This window comes from Salvelinus sp. IW2-2015, linkage group LG36 (genome assembly GCF_002910315.2).
Source record: "Salvelinus sp. IW2-2015 linkage group LG36, ASM291031v2, whole genome shotgun sequence".
NCBI lineage: Eukaryota > Metazoa > Chordata > Actinopteri > Salmoniformes > Salmonidae > Salvelinus > Salvelinus sp. IW2-2015.
This window is the reverse complement of record NC_036875.1, coordinates 36,198,452-36,218,399: the sequence shown is the minus strand read 5'-3', so window position 1 is coordinate 36,218,399 and position 19,948 is coordinate 36,198,452. Positions and strand designations below refer to the sequence as shown.

Sequence of the window (19,948 nt, the reverse complement as noted above, 5' to 3'; positions counted from 1 at the left end):
GGCCACGGGGGCGAGTAAGGAGTGCGGACAAAGACATTGTTAAGGTGGGGTCCATCCATGTCCCGCGCCAGACCGCCACCGTGGACAGGCGCCACCCAGATCCTCCCTAGAATTTATGGTGGTGCGCCCCGGAGTTCGCACCTTAAGGGGGTGTTCCCTGTCACGTTCCTGACCTGTTTTCCTTTGTCTTGTATTTATTTTAGTTGGTCAGGCGGCAGTTGGGTGGGTTTGTCTATGGTTGATTTTCTATGTTGGATTTTGGTGTTCGGCCTGGTATGATTCTCAATCAGAGGCAGCTGTCAATCGTTGTCCCTGATTGAGAATCATACTTAGGCAGCCTGGGTTCACGTGTGTGGTTGGGTGGTTTTGTATCTCGTGTCAGTGTTCGTGCCACACGGGACTGTTTTCGGTTTGGTCACGTTTGTTGTTTTTGTATTTGTAAGTGTTCAGTTTACGTTCATTAAATAATGACCACTTTCCACTCTGCGTCTTGGTCCGATCCCTACACCTCCTCATCAGACGAAGAGGAGGAAATCAACCGTTACAGGCATTGCTCGTACCCGTACCCCAGTTTGGGAATACCTGCGCTAGGGGAACGGGCCTGCCTGCTCTGCTCAGAGAAGAGGAGGAGGAGAAGACAGGTGGAGAACAGAGAGGAGGAAAAACGCAAGGAAATCAAGGTAGTGGCAGCTGCACAAATAACTCATCCAATGGGCTTTGACTTCTCAAACATGTCAGAAAGCTTACACAATATGTGTCACGCCCTGAACTTAGAGAGCTTTTTTATGTGTCTATTTGGTTTGGTCAGGGTGTGATTTGGGTGGGCATTCTATGTTCTTTATTTCTAGGTTTTGTGTTTCTATGTTTTGGCCTGGGTGTGGTTCTCAATCAGGGACAGCTGTCTATCGTTGTCTCTGATTGGGAATCATACTTAGGCAGCCTGTTTTGCCACCTTAGCTTGTGGGATGTTGTTTTTGGTTAGCTCTGCGTAGCCTATGGAACGTGGCGTTCGTTGTTCTTTTGTTGTTTTGTTTTGGAGTTCGGATTTAATAGAGAATCATGAACACGTACCACGCTGCACCTTGGTCTCATCCTTCCGACGAGCGTTACAATATGATGCCCCGTCACCTTATTAATTCAGCCTCTTACTTACATGAACCACTAAATTAAACTTAGGAGTTGCATTAAAGCAGAATTCTGTGTTTTCACGCAGGAAAAAAAGATATAACACATAAGAACTATCTTGCTACGTTTTGTAAACAGATGTAAAATGCTTCTTTATTGTAATTTCTGCTCGGCATCAGACTCATTTCATGCTTCAGTTGCACTTTTCACTTCTCAGTTGCCGTCACTAACATCGAGTGGCTGCTGCCAACATACAGACTCAAACGTCTAGCCACTTTAATAATTAATAATTGGATGTAATAAATGTGTCACTAGTCACTTTAAACAATGCCACTTTATATAATGTTTACATACCTTACACTACTCATCTCATATGTATATACTGTACGCTATACCATCTACTGCATCTTGCCTATGCCGCACGGCCATCGCTCATCCATATATTTATAGTATGTACATATTCTTATTCATCCCTTTACACTTGTGTGTTTAAGGTAGTTGTTGTGAAATTGTTAGATTGCTTGTTAGATATTACTGCACTGTCGGAACTAGAAGCACAAGCATTTCGCTACACTCGCATTAACATCTGCTAACCATGTGTATGTGACCAATAAAATTTGATTTGATTTGAGCTACTTTTCTCTGTTACTTTTCTCAGTGTAGCCAGCCTACTTTTCTCCAGTAAAATGCCAGATTAACTTTAAACAAAACATTAGGAAATGTAGCCGGTTACATTCTTTCTATGATAAACATTGATAACAAACATGCATAATTTTTGCAAAAAATACCTGCTCTTTCATTGTAAGCTAATTTACTTGTGTGGCTACCAGCCAAATAGCGTTGCACATCTCTTGTCATCTGATGAAAATGAAGCTATTTTCTGCTAAATGTGTCGCCCTAATGTATTTTCTGTGAAGAAAAATGATAGTTGCATGTCCCTGATCATGCTATTGAAGCAAAAAACACTGTTTACTTTCAATATAAAACACGACCGCTGTCAATACACAGCTGGATTCACCTGCTCACGCTTTCACCCGTTGTGCCATTTACAAACAAACACTTGACTGGCTCAACTGTTCTGGGGAACTACGGTAAGCTTTATAATGTAAAATAATGTGACGGGTGAAATGAAGAACGTGATCCATTTGATCTCCTAACATACTGCACAGGTTAACTGCAGGTATATACTTAAAAAGTAGCTAYAAATATTAAAATGTATTAAAAGACTTCAAAGAAATAGATTCAACGGTATGACGGTATTAAAACCAAGCCGAGTGTTGCAGCTTCTGTCCCTGGGCTCAGATTAGCCTGCCACCTGAACGACCCAGCCTTGGCTTGGCGTCCACCCAGTCACAGTCCTTACATAACAGGCTGATAATTAGGACTTTACAGCTGTAGATAAAACCCTTACAGGTTCCTTAGAATCTCTATCTCAGATCTTCTTGGGTCTTTGCAGGTGTTTAGGGCCAAGTCCCTAATCACTGTCTTAGGGAAGGTAGTCATTACAGTACTAAAATGAGACTTGATTTAATATATCTAAAAATGCAAACTGATTCTTGAGTGTGGTGTGACTGAGTGAGTGAATGTGTGTGTGTGTGTGTGTGTGTGTGTGTGTGTGTGTGTGTGTGTGTGTGTGTGTGTGTGTGTGTGTGTGTGTGTGTGTGTGTGTGTGTGTGTGTGTGTGTGTGTGTGTGTGTGTGTGTGTGTGTGTGTGTGTGTGTGTGTGTGTGTGTGTGTGTGTGTGTGCAGTATATCACCAGATTTATATGTACACATTATGTCACATAACTATACAGTACCAGTCAAAAGTTTGGACACATCTACTCATTCAAGGGTTTTTCTTTATTTGTACTATTTTCTACGTTGTAGAATAATAGTGAAGACATCAAAACTATGAAATAACACTTGTGTTAACAAAACGTGTTAAACCAATCAAAATATTTTTTATATTTGAGATTCTTCAAAATAGCCACCCTTTGCCTTGATGACACTTTAGACATACACAATGGCACTAATATGAAGTTTATGCATTAGGCATATCACTTCTTCACTATGACTTAAAACGTTTAATCTAAACACAGCATGGCCTGGAATCTCTGTGTAAACGTACCTACTTACTTACTTACTCTAAGTTAATGTCTGATGTTTTACAAGATGCTGTGGTAAAGTCGTAGTCATATACAGTACCAKTCAAAAGTTTAGACACACCTACTCATTCAAGGGTTTTGCTTTATTTTTTACTATTTTCTACATTGTAGAATAATAGTGAAGATATCAAAACTATGAAATAACACAAATGGAATCATGTAGTAACCAAAAAAGTGTTAAACAAATCAAAATATATTTGAGATTCTTCAAAGTAGCCACSCTTTGCCTAAATGAAAGCTTTGCACACTCTTGGCATTCTCTCAACCAGCTTCATGAGGTAGTCACCTGGAATGCATTTCAATTAGCAGGGGTGCCTTGTTAAAAGTTAATTTGCAGAATTTCTTTCCTCCWTAATGCATTTGAGCGAATCAGTTGTGTTGTGACAAGGWRKGAGTGGTATACAGAAGATAGCCCTATTTGGTAAAATAACTCCATATTATGGCAAGAACAGCTCAAATAAGCAAAGTCCATCATTACTTTAAGACATGAAGGTCAGTCAATCCGGAAAATTTCAAGAACGTTGAAAGTTTCTACAAGTGCAGTCGCAAAGACCATCAAGCGCTATGATGAAACTGGCTCTCATGAGGACCGCCACAGGAAAGGAAGACCCAGAGTTACCTCTGCTGCAGAGGATAAGTTCGTTACAGTTACTAGCCTCAGAAATTGCAGGCCAAATAAATGCTAATAATAATAAGTACAGACACACCTCAACATCAACTGTTCAGAGGAGACTGCATGAATCAGGCATTCACTGTCGAAWTGCTGCAAAATAACCACTACTAAAGGACACCAATAATAAGAAGAGACTTGCTTGGGCCAAGAAACACGAGCAATGGACATTAGACCGGTGGAAATCTGTCCTTTGGTCTGATTAGTCCAAATGTGCGATGTTTGGTTCTAACTGCCGTGTCTTTGTGAGATGCAGAGTAGGTGAACGGATGATCTCCGCATGTGTGGTTCCCACCGTGAAGCATGGATTAGGAGGTGTGATGGTGTGGGGGTACTTTGTTGGTGACACTGTCTGTCATTTATTTAGAATTCAAGGCACACTTAACCAGCATGGCTACCACAGCATTCTGCAGCGATACGCCATCCCATCTGGTTTGCACTTAGTGGGACTATTATTTGTTTTTCAACAGGGCAATGACCCAACACACCTCCAGGCTGTGTAAGGGCTATTTGACTAAGAAGGAGCGTGATGGAGTGCTGCATCAGATGACCTGGCCTCCACAATCACCTGACTTCAACTCAATTGAGATGGTTTGGGTTGAGTTGGAAAAGCCAACCAACAAGTGCTCAGGAAATGCCACCAACAAGTGCTCAGGAAATGCCACCAACAAGTGCTCAGCATATGTGGAAACTCCTTCAAGACTGTTTGAAAAGCATTCCAGGTGAAGCTGGTTGAGAGAATCCCAACAGTGTGCAAAGCTGTCATCAAGAAAAACTGTGCCTACTTTGAATAATCTAAAATCTAAAATATATTTGGATATTTTTAACACTTTTTTGGCGACTACATGATTCCATATGTGTTATTTCATAGTTTTGATGTTTTTACTATTATTTTACAATGTAGAAAATAGTAAAAATAAAGAATAACCCTTGAATGAGTCCAAACTTTTGACTGGTACCGTATGTGTACAAATGTGTATCTGACATGTTGAGAAATGAGGTAAAGAAATGAGATGTGTTTAGGTGCCGCTGAGAGTGACACTGCTATTTGTCTCACTTAGGGAAATACCCAGTCTCACTTCTCTGATCAGTGTTGGACATAGAGAGAAAGAGAGAGAGGGAGAGAGGGGAAGATGAGAAAAGGCTGTCTGAGTTAGAGGGGATGGTCRAAGATGAGGAGGGAAGAGTTACACAATTTAATTTTAATACTGCGGAGACAGAGGAGCCACCTCTCTGTTGACTACATTTTCTACAGAATACAACAGAATAAATTAGATTCAAAACTCTCCTGTATGTTTTCCACAGAAGATGATGTATACATTGTGTGTAAGAATGAATCCGATGTGAATATGTCGATAGTGCAGTCATCAAGCCAACAATGGAAGCAGCCTCTATCAACTATAACAACAACCTCATCTGTATCTTTCTATATCTATGTTCCCTTCCCCAGCTACAGGGCTGCTTGTCTGCCAGGCCTGGTTGACTCCCTGATAAATCTGTGTTATCAGCTGAGTACTGTGGTATCTCTCTTTGCTTTTACACTGAACAGTTTTTTTTCTGAGATGCCGAGTGCCTCTGAAAGCAAAGCTGAGTAAACCAATTACCAACAGTATATCAGCAACAGAGAATAGAGCGAGATTGATGTTTTCATGTCTTCTCAAGACTCTTGTACCTCCTATAAATACTGAGTGATGTTTCTTCAACTTTCTTCAACTACCTCACCAAGGCTACACTCATTAGAATGGCTCAATACCATCACCCACCCAGCCCCTCCTCTCATCCACCCACCAGCCCCCTCCCTCCCTCCCATCACCCCCAGCCCCTCCCTCCCATCACCCACCAGCCCCCTCACTTACAATCACCACAGCCCCCTCCATCACCACCAGCTCCCTTCCTTCCTCCCATCACCCACCAGCCCCCTCCCTTACATCACCCACCAGCCCCTCCCTCCTATCACCCACCAGCCCCCTCCCTCCCATCAACCACCAGCCCCCCATCACCCACCAGCCCCCTCCCCCATCACCACCAGCCCTCTCACTCCTAGCAACCAAACAGCCCCCTCCCTCTCATTCACCCACCAGCCCCCTCCCTCCCATTCACCCAACCAACCCCCTCCCTCCCATCCCCACCAGCCCCCTCCCTCCCATCACCCACCAGCTCCTCCCCCCATCACCCACCCACCAGCCCCCTCCCTCCCTCCAATCACCCACCAGCTCCCTCCCTCCTATCACCCACCAGCTCCCTCCCTCCCATCACCCACCCAGCCCCCTACCAAAACATCACTGCTTAGATCAGGGCACTGTATATGGAATAGGGTGCCATTTTGTGATGCAGGTCCTGGTCTGGGAGAGGAGAGCGTGGAGCCTAGGCAGGCCTTGACAGGCTGTGTTGGCTAGCATCCTGGTGTCTCGATCCAGCCTCCCTCCAGACGGGCCTGGGCTGGGAACACACAAAGCCAGGGCTCCCTGTAGAGGACTGGATGTTGACAGTACAGCCAACAGATCCATTCATCCTGCTTCACCCTGTTATGCTGTCGCAGCTAACAGACTGTTGTGTATCTCTTATGTTTTATGTGCAAGCGACACTGATGTTTTCATGTCTCTCAAGACTCTTGTACCTCCTAAAAATACTGAGTGAGTGTTTTTTCGACTTTCTTCAACTAACCTCACCAAGGCTACACTCATTAGAATGGCTCAATACCATCACCCACCAGCCCCCTCCTCCCATCACCCACCAGCCCCTCCCTCCCTCCCATCACCTATCTGCCCCTCCCTCCCATCACCCAACCAGCCCCCTCCTCCCATCACCCACCAGCCCCCTCCCTCCCATCACCCACCAGCCCCTCCCTCCCTCCCATCACACTTACAGGCTCACATGTCACTCTGTCCTCCGGGTGTCTGTTTGTATTGTTAGTATCGACCTGGCCTATGATGACGGAGGGGATAAGAGGTTGTTGGTATTTGTAATGTGGTGCCAGTCTGCCAGAGTGTCGTACCTTCATGCATTGTGGGTCTGTCTGTCACCATGGCACCCTTCACCACAGAACCTTTTTTAAGCCTTCTAAAACCCAGACCATCACAACCTTCATGGCAACCATCGAGTGGTGGATCAAAGAGACTGAGATAAAAACCCTGGTGAAGACAAACAAACTCTCCTCCAGCGCAGTTCGCACTCAGACTGCCCGTCTCCATGGTGATCTTCCTAGCGACAGGGAGTCCTGTGTTACTGTTGTCGACCTGAAAACGAATGCATCACAGAGGAAATTTTAAAGACCTCAGCTTCACAAGCCAGAAGGAACAGAACACGATGTTGTGAACAGGAGAATATCGGGTCAGAATCAGATGAATAAAGTGTGTTATTATAACCAATGAGAGACTCAGTCAAATGCTACTAATGCACAAGATGCTTCAATGGATAATTATTCTATTGCATTCTCAACTCTAACAACTGAGTATTGATAAGGAATCGAATGGAATGTGTTCACAGACCTTCATTCTCAATACATTTCAAACGTACACTGTGTAGGATTATAGCTGTTCAAATCCATACCATTTTTGTTCAGAGATGAGTACAGCAAAGTGCTAGTCTGTGAATAATTAATGCTCCTCTTAGGTGTGCTGATAATATGAATTATGTACAAACAGAATAGGTTATCAGTGTTTTGAGCTTTCTCCCAACCAGGGAGAGAACTCTTACATAATAAAAAGTGTGTGCATGTTTGTGTGTGGGAGAGCAATATTTACATGGATGTTACTGTAATCATTCCTTTTGCTGTTAGAATCCTATGCCTTTTGTTCCCCAGGCAATCATTTATTTTCTCTCCCTCTCTCTCTTCTCTCTCTAGCTGTTTCATTCATGAGACACAGCGCATCAGCCTTCGGATTTGCCGTGAGTTCCATTTATACATATTAATTAGTCATAAAGTCATGGTGTTAATTTATTAACGCTGGTTGGGTTCGGACGCGATGCTGCCATCGTCTCCTTGGTAACAGCCAGGGAAGCATGAGAACACATCAGAACACTGTGATAACAGAGCAGTCCCCACAGACCACAGAAATAGAATCCCTTCTGTTTTTATGTATATGCCACAGACACTGTAGTAGGAAGCTCTGGTTTATTTCTTCATTTGGATACAGAAGCAGCAGCTACTCTTTCTGGGGCCACAAAAAAAACACACAAAACATATCAAAACACATAACAAAACACTGATACACTGATAGACAAGTCACACAAATGTTTTATTCAATGATATACAAACAATACAACTAAAATATAAAACAAACAAGAATGGCATCTAGAAAGCAATTAAAGCACACTATAATTCCATGTCTGGTATACCAGGACAGGTAACTGAGGACATGGATGTTAATAACAACACTGAGCTGTTAAGGCGGTGGGTGCCATCTATGTTTTAACAGAAAGAAACATCACTGTTTACGTCTGTGTTTTCCCACTTTTTCTAAGGAATTAAGATCCCAAAGTAATTGTGTGCTAGTTGGTAACTATATTTGCATGAAACCAGAGGGTAGCAGTATAATTACAACCACAGTGAGTGTGTCTGGTAGTGCCTGCAGGCTTGAGTCCGTCTTCAGACTGCTGAGCTGTCGTAGTCGTACTAGGCCGTTAATGGCACCACAGGGGATAGATGTGTTGGTCTCACAGTAAAGAATCCTGCAGTTCAAAAACCACGCTACTCTAGTGGAAAATATAGGGAGTTTAGGGTAGTAGTGGAATAGACGGCGGGACTGTCGACTTCAGTGAATATGATGTATGTTATTTTACAATTTTACTATTTGATGCATCCCCACTGGAGACCTAATGCCTGTCTTTACAGTTTGACGCCACGTTGGACGTGCTATCTTCAATCATCGTGCTGTGGCGCTATAGCAACGCAGCAGCTGTCCACTCTGCCCATAGGGAATACATGTGAGTAAAACGGCCACAAAATTTAACGTTGCATGGTGTTCCCAAATAGAATGTTCCCTGTTCACCAGCATAGAAACAGTTCTCCCCTAGTAGCCTACTGGATTAAATTAAATTTTCCTTGAATCTATATCAGTGTCTTGTACATAGGGCTGTGGGGGTCATGACACTTTGTCAGCCGGTGATTGTCAAGCAAATAACTATTAATATAAACAAATATATCATCTCCTGGCATCCACACATAGCCTACAAGCCACTGATGCAGACCTTTGGAACATCTACATTTTAAAAAATAAATCCATGTAATATAGCCTACACTATCCTTTTGTCCTTGTGTTAGGCCCTGATCTGGCTATGCCATATGGCTGTGGGCTACACTAGTTCATTTACCAGACAAGAATTGCTAATAATTCTGTGGCATTATTTTATATTATTTTATAGTATGAAGAATAAAATTGAACAAAGCTGAATAAAATAGAAAGGATATTTTCTCCAAATGATTTGAGGGAGTTGCGAACATGCAGCTATTCTGTGTTGGGCGGTTAACAAAGAAATAGGTACTCCTATATGCTTAATTTAGAGCTATTTATGTAACTTTAGTTGTGATACAAACATTGGGCTATATGTTTTGATTTTTAATACATACTGAGGCTGCATGATGCAACTCTAATGATGCTTTGAAAAAAGTTGCATGAAAGGCATGAGCTCTGGAGACACTTCATCTGTCTCTCATTCACAATTTTACAAGCACTTGATAATGCCGCAAATTTCCTAGCGGCATTCCCTTTGTATGGCCGTAATGCACCCTAAAAGAATCCATGCCTTTTGCGGCCAGTGGCCGTTGTGCCCTTGGGCTGAATATAATAATTATAATTCCCTTCTCCCGGCTGCTCGCTCCGAAGCACCTCTCACTCACATGGCTCTCCGTCACGTGATTGGATCTTTCTCACAGGCTACAAGTGAAGACAGACACATTGGGGACGCAACTGCCCGCGTCCTCATCCAATTCCGAGGCGCATATTGAAGATATTGGAATAATTGTTCACATTTACTTTTCGTCAGCCAACAAGATGAGTAAGCCTAACGAACAGCAAAAGCACTAGCCTATGTCAATCTACTATCCCCCATAGTACAAAAGTTGACCTATTCTATACTGTGCAAGAAAACAATATTCCAAACATAGTCTGGGACAGTTGTTGGATCTGATAGATCACAAATTAATACAACCACCAGCCTCAAACTTTTTAAAGTAATGAGGCTGACGCAACAGATCAGAACATTTAGCCTAAGATGTTGATAAACTGTTTAGCTATTTCTTCACATTAGAAGCGCAGCAATACGCACACAGCAGTAAGCTATAAGCACAAATAGTTCTATTAGCAGGAAAACACCATTCTCAAAAGTGACCGCAAATGTGATTATGCATGTCATCTTTTAAAGGTGCATTTTTATGGTGAAAATGATCTTCCCCAAACTTGAAACTTACCCGCTGCACATGTATGCCAGTTAGGCTCTACACCTGTTATAAAGCAGATTAATGTGCTTCATTTTAAGAAGTTATTTGGCCACTTTAGTTGTGATACAAACATTATTAAAACGTATAGGCCTATGAGCTAGGCTACATGAGGTGTGTGACTATTATTTGAAAAAGTCACAAAAAATTGCATGCGCTTAAGCGCTTGCCTTAAGCTGGGCATTCACAAGTGATAATATATCATTCACAAGTCATAGTGTGAAATTAGTTAAAAAATAATATATGTGTGAAATTAGTTTTTTTATTTAGAATGGATCGTTATCATGCACATGTCTCAAAACAGGGAAGGGGGAAAAAATCATGGTATCTATGCACTTAAACAGCAAATGGAGGACACTATTCCCATGGTTAATTTTCATGCCAGCCATGTAGGTCATAATCCTGTTGAAATGAGAAGCAATGTGCTTAATATTAGGAAGGTTGAGAAAAATAAATATATTAGGCCCAGCCTATAGAAAGCTGATGGGACCCTCCTCTTTTTAAGAGGCCATCACTCTGTTTTCTATAGAAATGTTGCGCAACAGGAGCTCATGGGCTCTCATGAAGTGTTTGATTAGATTTTCGATTACATTTGCATTGACGTCAGAGTGATTAAAGGGACAATAGAGTGCCGAGTACCAGGTTAGCAGGTTGTTAGCAAGTTTGGTAGGCTACTAATGACCATCAGCAGCATCAGAGCTTCGAGAAGCCTAATTAGCGTGACTAAACGGTCACGTGGAATTTGACTGCCGTCATGACTCGTGACCGCTGCTGTGGCGGTAATACGATCACCATAACAGCCCTACTTGTACATGACCATATTGAGCTGTTATTACATGTATTTTTAGTCCAGGCAGCCTGGTAGAATGTCTTCTTAATTACTCAAATGTTAAACATATGTACAGTATATCTTCAACAGAGTTATAGGATACAGTATATTTTCCACAGAGTTACAGGATACAGTATATCTTCCACAGAGATACAGGGTACAGTATATTTTCCACAGAGTTACAGGATACAGTATATCTTCCACAGTGTTACAGGATACAGTATATCTTCCACAGTGTTACAGGATACAGTATATCTTCCACAGAGATTCAGGATACAGTATATCTTCCACAGTATCACAGGATACAGTATATCTTCCACAGAGATACAGGATACAGTATATCTTCCACAGTATTACAGGATACAGTATATCTTCCACAGTGTTACAGGATACAGTATATCTTCCACAGAGATACAGGATACAGTATATCTCCAACAGTATTACAGGATACAGTATATCTTCCACAGAGATACAGGATACAGTATACCATCCACAGTGTTAGAGGGGTTCATCCTAGTTCATATCTTGTTCCTGGTTCGACAGCATCTCACTGTTACTTCCTAAGCACTGCAGGTTCTACAATGATAAAGGACACCGACACCCATCTACCATCCATCTTATGTATGCCCACTGTAGGGGGATGGGAGTACAGGAATGGAGGGGGGAAGGGATGGATGGATGAAGACATTCTCATTCTCAGTCAAAACCAGAGATAAATGGGGAAGTAATGGCGAAGGAAGAAAACAACATCTTTCTCCGGCTCCAAAGAGGCACTAAACTGTGAAGCTGCTGCTGGAAGCGTTGCCAGGAACCCAGAGAACTGACACCTTTCACTTTTGTTTAATGCGAACAGATCTCCCCTTCCTCTCTATGCCTGATTAAACCTGTGTTAAAATAGCACTCACAAACAGCTCTTGGTCCCTGGAGAACCAGTACAGCAACTCAAGTGTACCACGGAGAGGTGAAGCTAACAAAAACTGCAAGGCAGTTTGTTAACTTAAAAATGTATTTTAGTTAAGATTTTTGCTTCCATTTTTACTGGATGATGACAAGGGAATCAAGCCTCAGTAAACCCATGTAACACATGAATTATAATTTATACCGTTTATACAATCTATGCATATATCACACTACATAATCCTACATTTACCACATAAAATCTACACTATTAGAAAAAAACTTGCTAAGTAGAACCATACAGGGTTCTTTGGTTTTTCCCCATAGGGAACCTTTTTGGTGCTGGATAGAACCCTTTGTAGTGTGTACGGTTCTTCAAAGAACTCCCAGTATATGGTTCTACATTGAACCCTCTATGAAGGGTTCTGCCTAGAACTCTCTATGAATGGTTCTACCAAGAACCATTTTATCATCTAAAGGTTCTTCCTAGAACTGTCTGTGAAGGGTTCTACCGAGAACCCTTTTTGTCTTTGGAGGGTTCTTCCTAGAACCCTCTATGAACGATTCCACCAGCATTATTGTCCTTTCAATGTCATTATTTATGACAATCATGACATACTATATATCAGAATGACTGCCAGGGTAGGGAAGATTGGATACTGAGACTACCTCAATCATCTGAACTGGAACAACCATCTCAGTAACGGGTGCAAAAAATCTAATTATTAACAGATTGGATTAGTTTAGAAAACAATGTTTTTTTATCTTTGTGTAGCATAAAATGTATCAACCAAGCAACGTACTGTACATACAAAAACACTGATATTACAGCAAATCAAACAATTCTGAAAATCTCCCTGCAACAGAGCATGCTGGGAAATATTATATATTATTCTATGTAGAACCCTTCTTGCCTTACAAAGAATCCTTCTTGCCTTCTAAAGAATCATCAAAGAACCCTTTCTTCCAAAAATGGTTCTTAGGATGTTAAAGGTTCTTGGTAGAATCCTTTGCCTTACAAAGAACCATTGTCTTCCAAAAGGGGTTCTTCTGATCAAAACAGTTCTTGGTAGAACCCTACCCCCACAAAGAACCCTTTTTTCTAAGAGTGTACTGGTATGGTAATAGTATGGTAATAGTATGCTAATGCTATGATATATGGTAATAATGGTAATAATATGGTAATAATAATGGTATGTAATGGTATGTAATGATGGTAATGGTATGGTAATAGTATGGTATGGTAATGGTATGGTATGCATTATGTGGTAATATGTTTTGGTTTCTGTCTGTCCACAGAGCGTGTGTGGTCCTTGGGGTGGTCTTCATCTTGTCCTCCCTGTGCATTCTGGGAAAAGCCATCCATGACCTGGCCACCAAGCTGCTTCCTGAAGTGGTGAGAGACGTACACACGCGCACACACACGCACGCGCACGCACACACACACACACACACAAATAGACACAAATACTCACAGCTGCAAACACCAACACAGAAAACCCTGTAGTGAGACATCAGTGTGATGAATCAGTTATTTTAGAATCTTTCCTCAAAGTCGGCACCATGTTTTATATACCAGAAGATGTCTTTTTATAGCCCACTTTTTCTACCTTGTGATGTCAGAAGTCTTCCTCTGTCCTTCTCTGATTCACCTACCCATGTGGTGAAGTGCAAGGCCTGCTGAGGTTAAGGCAAGGCAAAGGAAGCAGAGAAAGGAGTGGCTAGGTTAATCCTGGAATAGTCTCATCTCACTGCTGCCAGGAAATGCAACCTGTTCTACACTTCTGTAGATTGATGCTGCGGTAGAGATTTAAAAAAGTTGCCTCATCAAACCAACAACGTTTCCGTTCTAGATAGATGGCTATATAAGGTATGCAATGGCAGTTATCAGCCCTTATGGCCCTTACAATTTATTCCATTATATATAATTAAGTGCACAATCTTCACATATCCAATGTGATAGTACAATTGTAGGATATTGGTTTGAAGGTTTAAATGTTTCAGTGAATGCAAATTAACCTCAACCCTCACATTTTCTCTCACTTTCTCATTCTCTCTCTCACTGCCTCTACTCTCTCTCGCTTTCGCTTTCGCTTTCGCTTTCGCTCTCTCTCTCTCTCTCTCTCTCTCTCTCTCTCTCTCTCTCTCTCTCTCTCTCTCTCTCTCTCTATCTCTCTCTCACGCTCACTCTCCCTTTCATTCTCTCTATTTGCTGTCTCGGTTGGTAAATGATGGTAAATTAGTGATTTCTCTCTGATTTGGAGCCAACACCAGTAATCAGTGAGGCTGTAAAGTCTTTTAAGTCTGCTTCATGGCAACGGAGCGCCAACAGCTGTTATGCGATGTAACCACTGGTCTGAAAACGACAATTAGCTGCTCATTACCACAACAGTCAGGAAGTAAAGTAGCTGATCCACAGCCCAGCCCAGAGTACAGGTCTTCACGGGTCCAAAAAGTTGGACCCAATATGCGTAAATATATTTAGAGACCCGTTCCGAACGGAGTGAGAGAGGTGCCACTCTAACAGGCAGGGAGGGGCCGTACTGTTATCGAGTGACATGGGGAGCAGTACACTAATAGCTGCCATAGCTATGTTTTATATCATCCAATATGATGACATTGTACCTGTCCTGACTGCATCAAACCGGGAAAAGCTAGATAAGCTAGCTAGATAGCTAGGCTAACTGAGGGTACATCAACCTGGGAGAAGCTAGATAAGCTAGCTAGATAGCTATGCTAACTGAGGCTGCATCAAACCGGGAGAAGCTAGATAAGCTACGGGCCTGTCTTCACATACTCACACACATTCTCACAATCTCCCTCCAACTCTCTCTGGCCTGGCTCTGTCTATTTCACAACATCCCTCTTCATCCTTCTCCCATTTGTCTCTGCTTCTCTGACTCTTCACAGTGATGACTGTGAGGGAAGCGAGTTTAAAAAGAGTCGATACAATCTTTCGCCTGACAGATTTTTACTGCAGTGTCCAAATGTAACTCACTTTCCCGCAGCAATCTTTCTCTAACTCTAGTGTCATTTATACCAAACACAATCTGATCTCGAAGCGTAGATGAGGTTAGGTCTACAAAATTGCACGTCTGTGCTTTTAATTTAAAATCTGTAAGAAAGACGTCAAACTTTTCACCTTGCTGTTGTACACCACAGCGAAACACACAACGTTCTTAATATGTGTCGTTCTTCTTAGGTGAACAATAAGCATCAAAATTATCCAGTACCTCCGTGAACTCATCTTAATCCTCCTCATTTGCAAACGTGAAGGATATATAGATCCCTGTGTTCCCGCTATAGAGCAAAGAGAGCGTCGTTCACTCCTGGTACCATGTATTACTATGTGGGTCACATCGAGCAAAGACGACCATCACCATCAATCATAGTTAACGAGTTTTTAACGTTATTCCACCATTGACACACATAAACCACAGATGATGTAAAAGAGTGTCGTAAACCATCACTCAGAATCACATTGATGCAGGTCCAAAGACTCATTTGACTGGCTCTCCTTCTAAACAGTCTCAGTAGGCTCATCTATAGTTAACCTGCCTGGGCCTATGGCCAAATAAAATCTACCCCAGGGGTCCATTGTGCTGCGCCCACACAAACACACACTCGCGCACACGCGCGCGCGCGCACGCACGCCGCACACACACACACACACACACACACACCACACAACACACACAACACCACACACACACCACACACACCACACACACACACACACACACACACACACACACACACACACACACACACACACACACACACACACACACCACACACACACACACACACACACACACACACACACACACACACACAAGCACACACACACACACACACACACACACAGTTCTTGTACAGCTAACCTTGTGGGGACATACAATTAAGTCCCATTCAAAATCCTATTTTCCCTAACCCCTAACCCTAACTAAACCTAATCCTAACTACTCTTACCCTAACCTCACCTTAACCTAACCCTAACCCTAACCTAACCCTAACCCAAAAACCTAAACTTTATCCTAACCCTAAACTAACCCTAGCTCCTAACCCTAACTACAACTAACCCTAGCTCCTAACTTTAATATTTAACTTAATTCTAACCCTAACACTAATTCAACCTTAACCCTAAACCCCTAGAAATAGCATTTGACCTTGTGGGACTAACAAAATGTCCCCAGCTGGTCAACTTTTTTGTCGTTTACTATTCTTGTAGGGACTTCTGGTCCCACAAAGAATAGTTAAACACGTCCAACACACACACACACACACACACACACACACACACACACACACACACACACACACACACACACACACACACACACACACACACACACACACACACAACACACACACACACCACACACACACACAAACACACACACACACACACACACACACACACACACACAACACAGCAAGACAGATAGGGTCAGGTCTAGTAAGAGACAGTGTTTAGTGGATAGTAGGTCAGGTCTAGTAAGAGACCGTGTTTAGTGTAGATATGTAGTCAGGTCTAGTAAGAGACAGTGTTTAGTGGATAGAGGTCAGGTCTAGTAGAGAGAGTGTTTAGTGGATAGAGGTCAGGTCTAGTAGAGACACGTGTTTGGGGATAGAGGTCAGGTCTAGTAAGAGACAGTGTATAGTGGATAGAGGTAGGTTAGTAGAGACGTGTTTAGTGATAGAGGTCAGGTCTAGTAAGAGACAGTGTTTAGTGGATAGAGGTCAGGTCTAGTAAGAGACAGTGTTTAGTGGATAGAGGTCAGGTCTAGTAAGATACTGTGTATAGTGGATTGAGGTCATGGCTCTCAATTCAGACTGGGGAGGACTGGGAAGGAGGGAGTCCTAAACTGAGTCAAAGGTCAGGACAGGCAGAGGGCTTGCTGCAGCAATGTGGTGGTGGTAGCTCTGTGTGTATGTGTGGAATACCTGGATGTGATTCCTCTCACGTCCACCCTCCCTCTCCCTCAGTGGCCAGTGAGTCTGGAACCTGATTAAAAATGGAGGAGTTAGAATGGTTTCCCAGATGCTGTGTGGAAGTGGACCTTTAATTTGAGCCAGGGATAAATGACAGAAAGAAAGGAAAAACACCTTCTGTCTCTCTCTCTCTCACAACCGTCTCACAGGCAGAAGGTGTTTGAGTCGGAACATGCAGAGGGAAGGGAAGATATCTCCATATTAGATAGAGGAACAACCAGTAATGCTGTTCAGTATTGATTCCAGACCGCAGTTTGACTTGGTAAAGGCTTCTGATGTGGGGAATAAGAGGGAACACTCGAATTGTACTGGGGTGCTTTGGGGAGGGTTGTGTGATTTTGTTATTCAATGTGTTTGTATGGGCTAATAGCAGTAAGGCCAAATCAAATGTTTCAGCAAATAATTGTTTAAATATATTTGTTTGATACTTCAAGGGATCTTACAATTTCAAATCAAATGGCAAAATTATCCTTGGTATGACCTTAATGATTCCATATAGCTTAGTAGTACCCCTAAGATAGGGCTTAGACTGTTTAGTGGCAAAAATAAGGGGTTAAATACATGTAAATAAAAAATAACTAATGTTTCCTGATCTTTTTTAAATTTCTCAGATATAGGACAGACAACTCAGAACAAACTTAATTTTAATTTTGGGACTAACTGGTGATCCATGTAGTGAATCTGTTATTCAATGCGTTTGTATATGATGGCTTAGACAGGTCTTAGACTCTTATGTGTTAAATGTTGCCTGTAAAATAGGCCTACCTGGTAGAATGATATATCATAATGGCAGGGTATGCAAAACATATGTATCTGGGAGCTTAAATATCTGAAGTGAGCAGTACTACTTTCATATGAGTAATACAAATACAGTTTTTTTGAGTAAGGTATGCGTAAATGTAACGCCCCCACTAAGCCACGCCTCCAATAATTTCCCAGTGTGCCTTGCCTTTTCGATTGAATTGTAGATTTACCACCAATGACTGTATTTGTTAGTGACAGAGATTTTAATTTTCAGTCCTGTGGCCTTCACCAAGTGAGTTCCTAGGTGAATATTATCATTATAACTGAACCATTACATATATCATAAGGCCTTATACAGTGGCCTGAAACTCCTAGTTTACAGGCCACATCAGGCCTGCAAGTAGGGTTGTAAAATTCCACAAACTTTCACAAAAATTTGTGATGTACCTGAAATGTACCTGAATTTCGCAACCCTAACTGTAAATCACATTATGCTGGCTTGCATAGTGATGTGTAATTCCTGTTGGAATCTAGCCAGCTGTAGGCAATCCAACAGTTGAAATGTGTATTCACCCGCAACCTGCATTCATAATGACTCCCAGGGTTAAAAACAGTGGGAGGAAACTATCTAAGCCATTTAAACCATTTCAGTAATGGGTGCAAAAATGTAGTTTATAAAACAATTATATTTGTGTAGCAAAACATTCTATCAATCAATCACTCAATGTACATGCAAAAACACAGATATTAAAAACATGTCCAAAAAATCTACCTGCAGAAGAGCATGCTGGGAAAAAAGTTCATTTGTTTTCATATCTTTAAAAAATGTAGTTGGTGTGACTTCTCATTAGTTTTGAGTCAGTACCACATAAACATTTTAACATAAATCTTGAATAACATTCCAACCAGAGAATTACATTGACTTCAGATGAGCGATGGAACAGAGCTCCCTCTTATGTGAACGCACATGGTCAAAGAATGGTCAGGTCATGGCAGACCTGACTCATTTCCCTCTCATTCGGCCCCCCTTCACAGTAGAGGCATCAGACAAAGTTCTACAGACTGTTGACATCCAGTGGAAGCCGTAGGAAGTGAAAACTCATTCATATCTCGCTGTGATTTCAATGGGATCTTGGTTGAAAATCGAACAGCCTCAGAATTTCCACTTCCTGTTTGGATTTTTTCTCAGGTTTTTGCCTGCCATATGAGTTCTGTTATACTCACAGACATAATTCAAACCGTTTTAGGAACTTCAGAGTGTTTTCTATCCAATACTAATAATAATATGCATATATTAGCAACTATGACTGAGGAGCAGGCCGTTTACTCTGGGCACCTCTGTGCACCTTTCATCCAAGCTACTCAATACTGCTCTGCAGCCACAAGAAGTTTTAGGTAATAATGACTTTTCATTGAGTTTGACTACAATTACTAGAAGTATTTGAGTTAAAAATGCCTTGGAGTTTACATTGGATATACAGAATATTGTATCAACAAAACATGTGTCTATACCAATCTGTTTGTCACCTTTTGTTTCACTAAGGGCTCTATTCAATCCGGATCGCGGAAGTTCAGCGTTACAGCGTGATTGGAATTTAAATGCAATGTTCTCGCGTTAGCGGAGACTGCCTTCACGGTAAATGGTAATATTTCGTGTCAATCGGAAATTACTTTTACATTTCTGTTCTATCACTTCAGCGACACAGATTAAATAGAGCTCTTATACTGGATAGGAGGCATCATGTGTTTGTGAAGCAGTGTTTTATCACAGTAACACCATACCAAACATAATGACCTTGTGGAGAGGAGAGGCACATACTGCCATCCTGGCTGTGCCATATTAATATTAATGACACTGCTGAAGACTTAACAAGAGCATTCCGTAACTATTTGACTTATCTCACTGTAGATTTTCTACCTTTTGTCCTTTCTATTCTCTCCCTCTCCCCTCCACTTTCTCTCTCTCCTCTCTGCTCTCCTCTCTCCCTCTCCTCTCCTCTCTCTACTCTCTCTCTCTCTCTCCTCTCTCTCTCTCTCTCTCTCTCTCTCTCTCTCTTTCTCTCTCTCTTACTCCTCTCTCCTCTCCTTTCCTTCTCACTCTCCTC

General features: G+C 42.0%; 1 protein-coding gene across 1 annotated transcript in view; it reads left to right on the top strand.

The window, feature by feature from the left end:
- The window catches only part of LOC111959510 (transmembrane protein 163a), a 117,121-nt gene that overhangs the window by 92,542 nt on the left and 4,631 nt on the right, over positions 1-19,948 (top strand). The window contains 5 exon segments of the mRNA XM_070437659.1: positions 7,787-7,830; positions 8,777-8,868; positions 13,404-13,500; positions 16,603-16,641; positions 16,792-16,814. Of these exon segments, the coding sequence (XP_070293760.1) occupies positions 7,787-7,830; positions 8,777-8,868; positions 13,404-13,500; positions 16,603-16,641; positions 16,792-16,814 (295 nt within the window).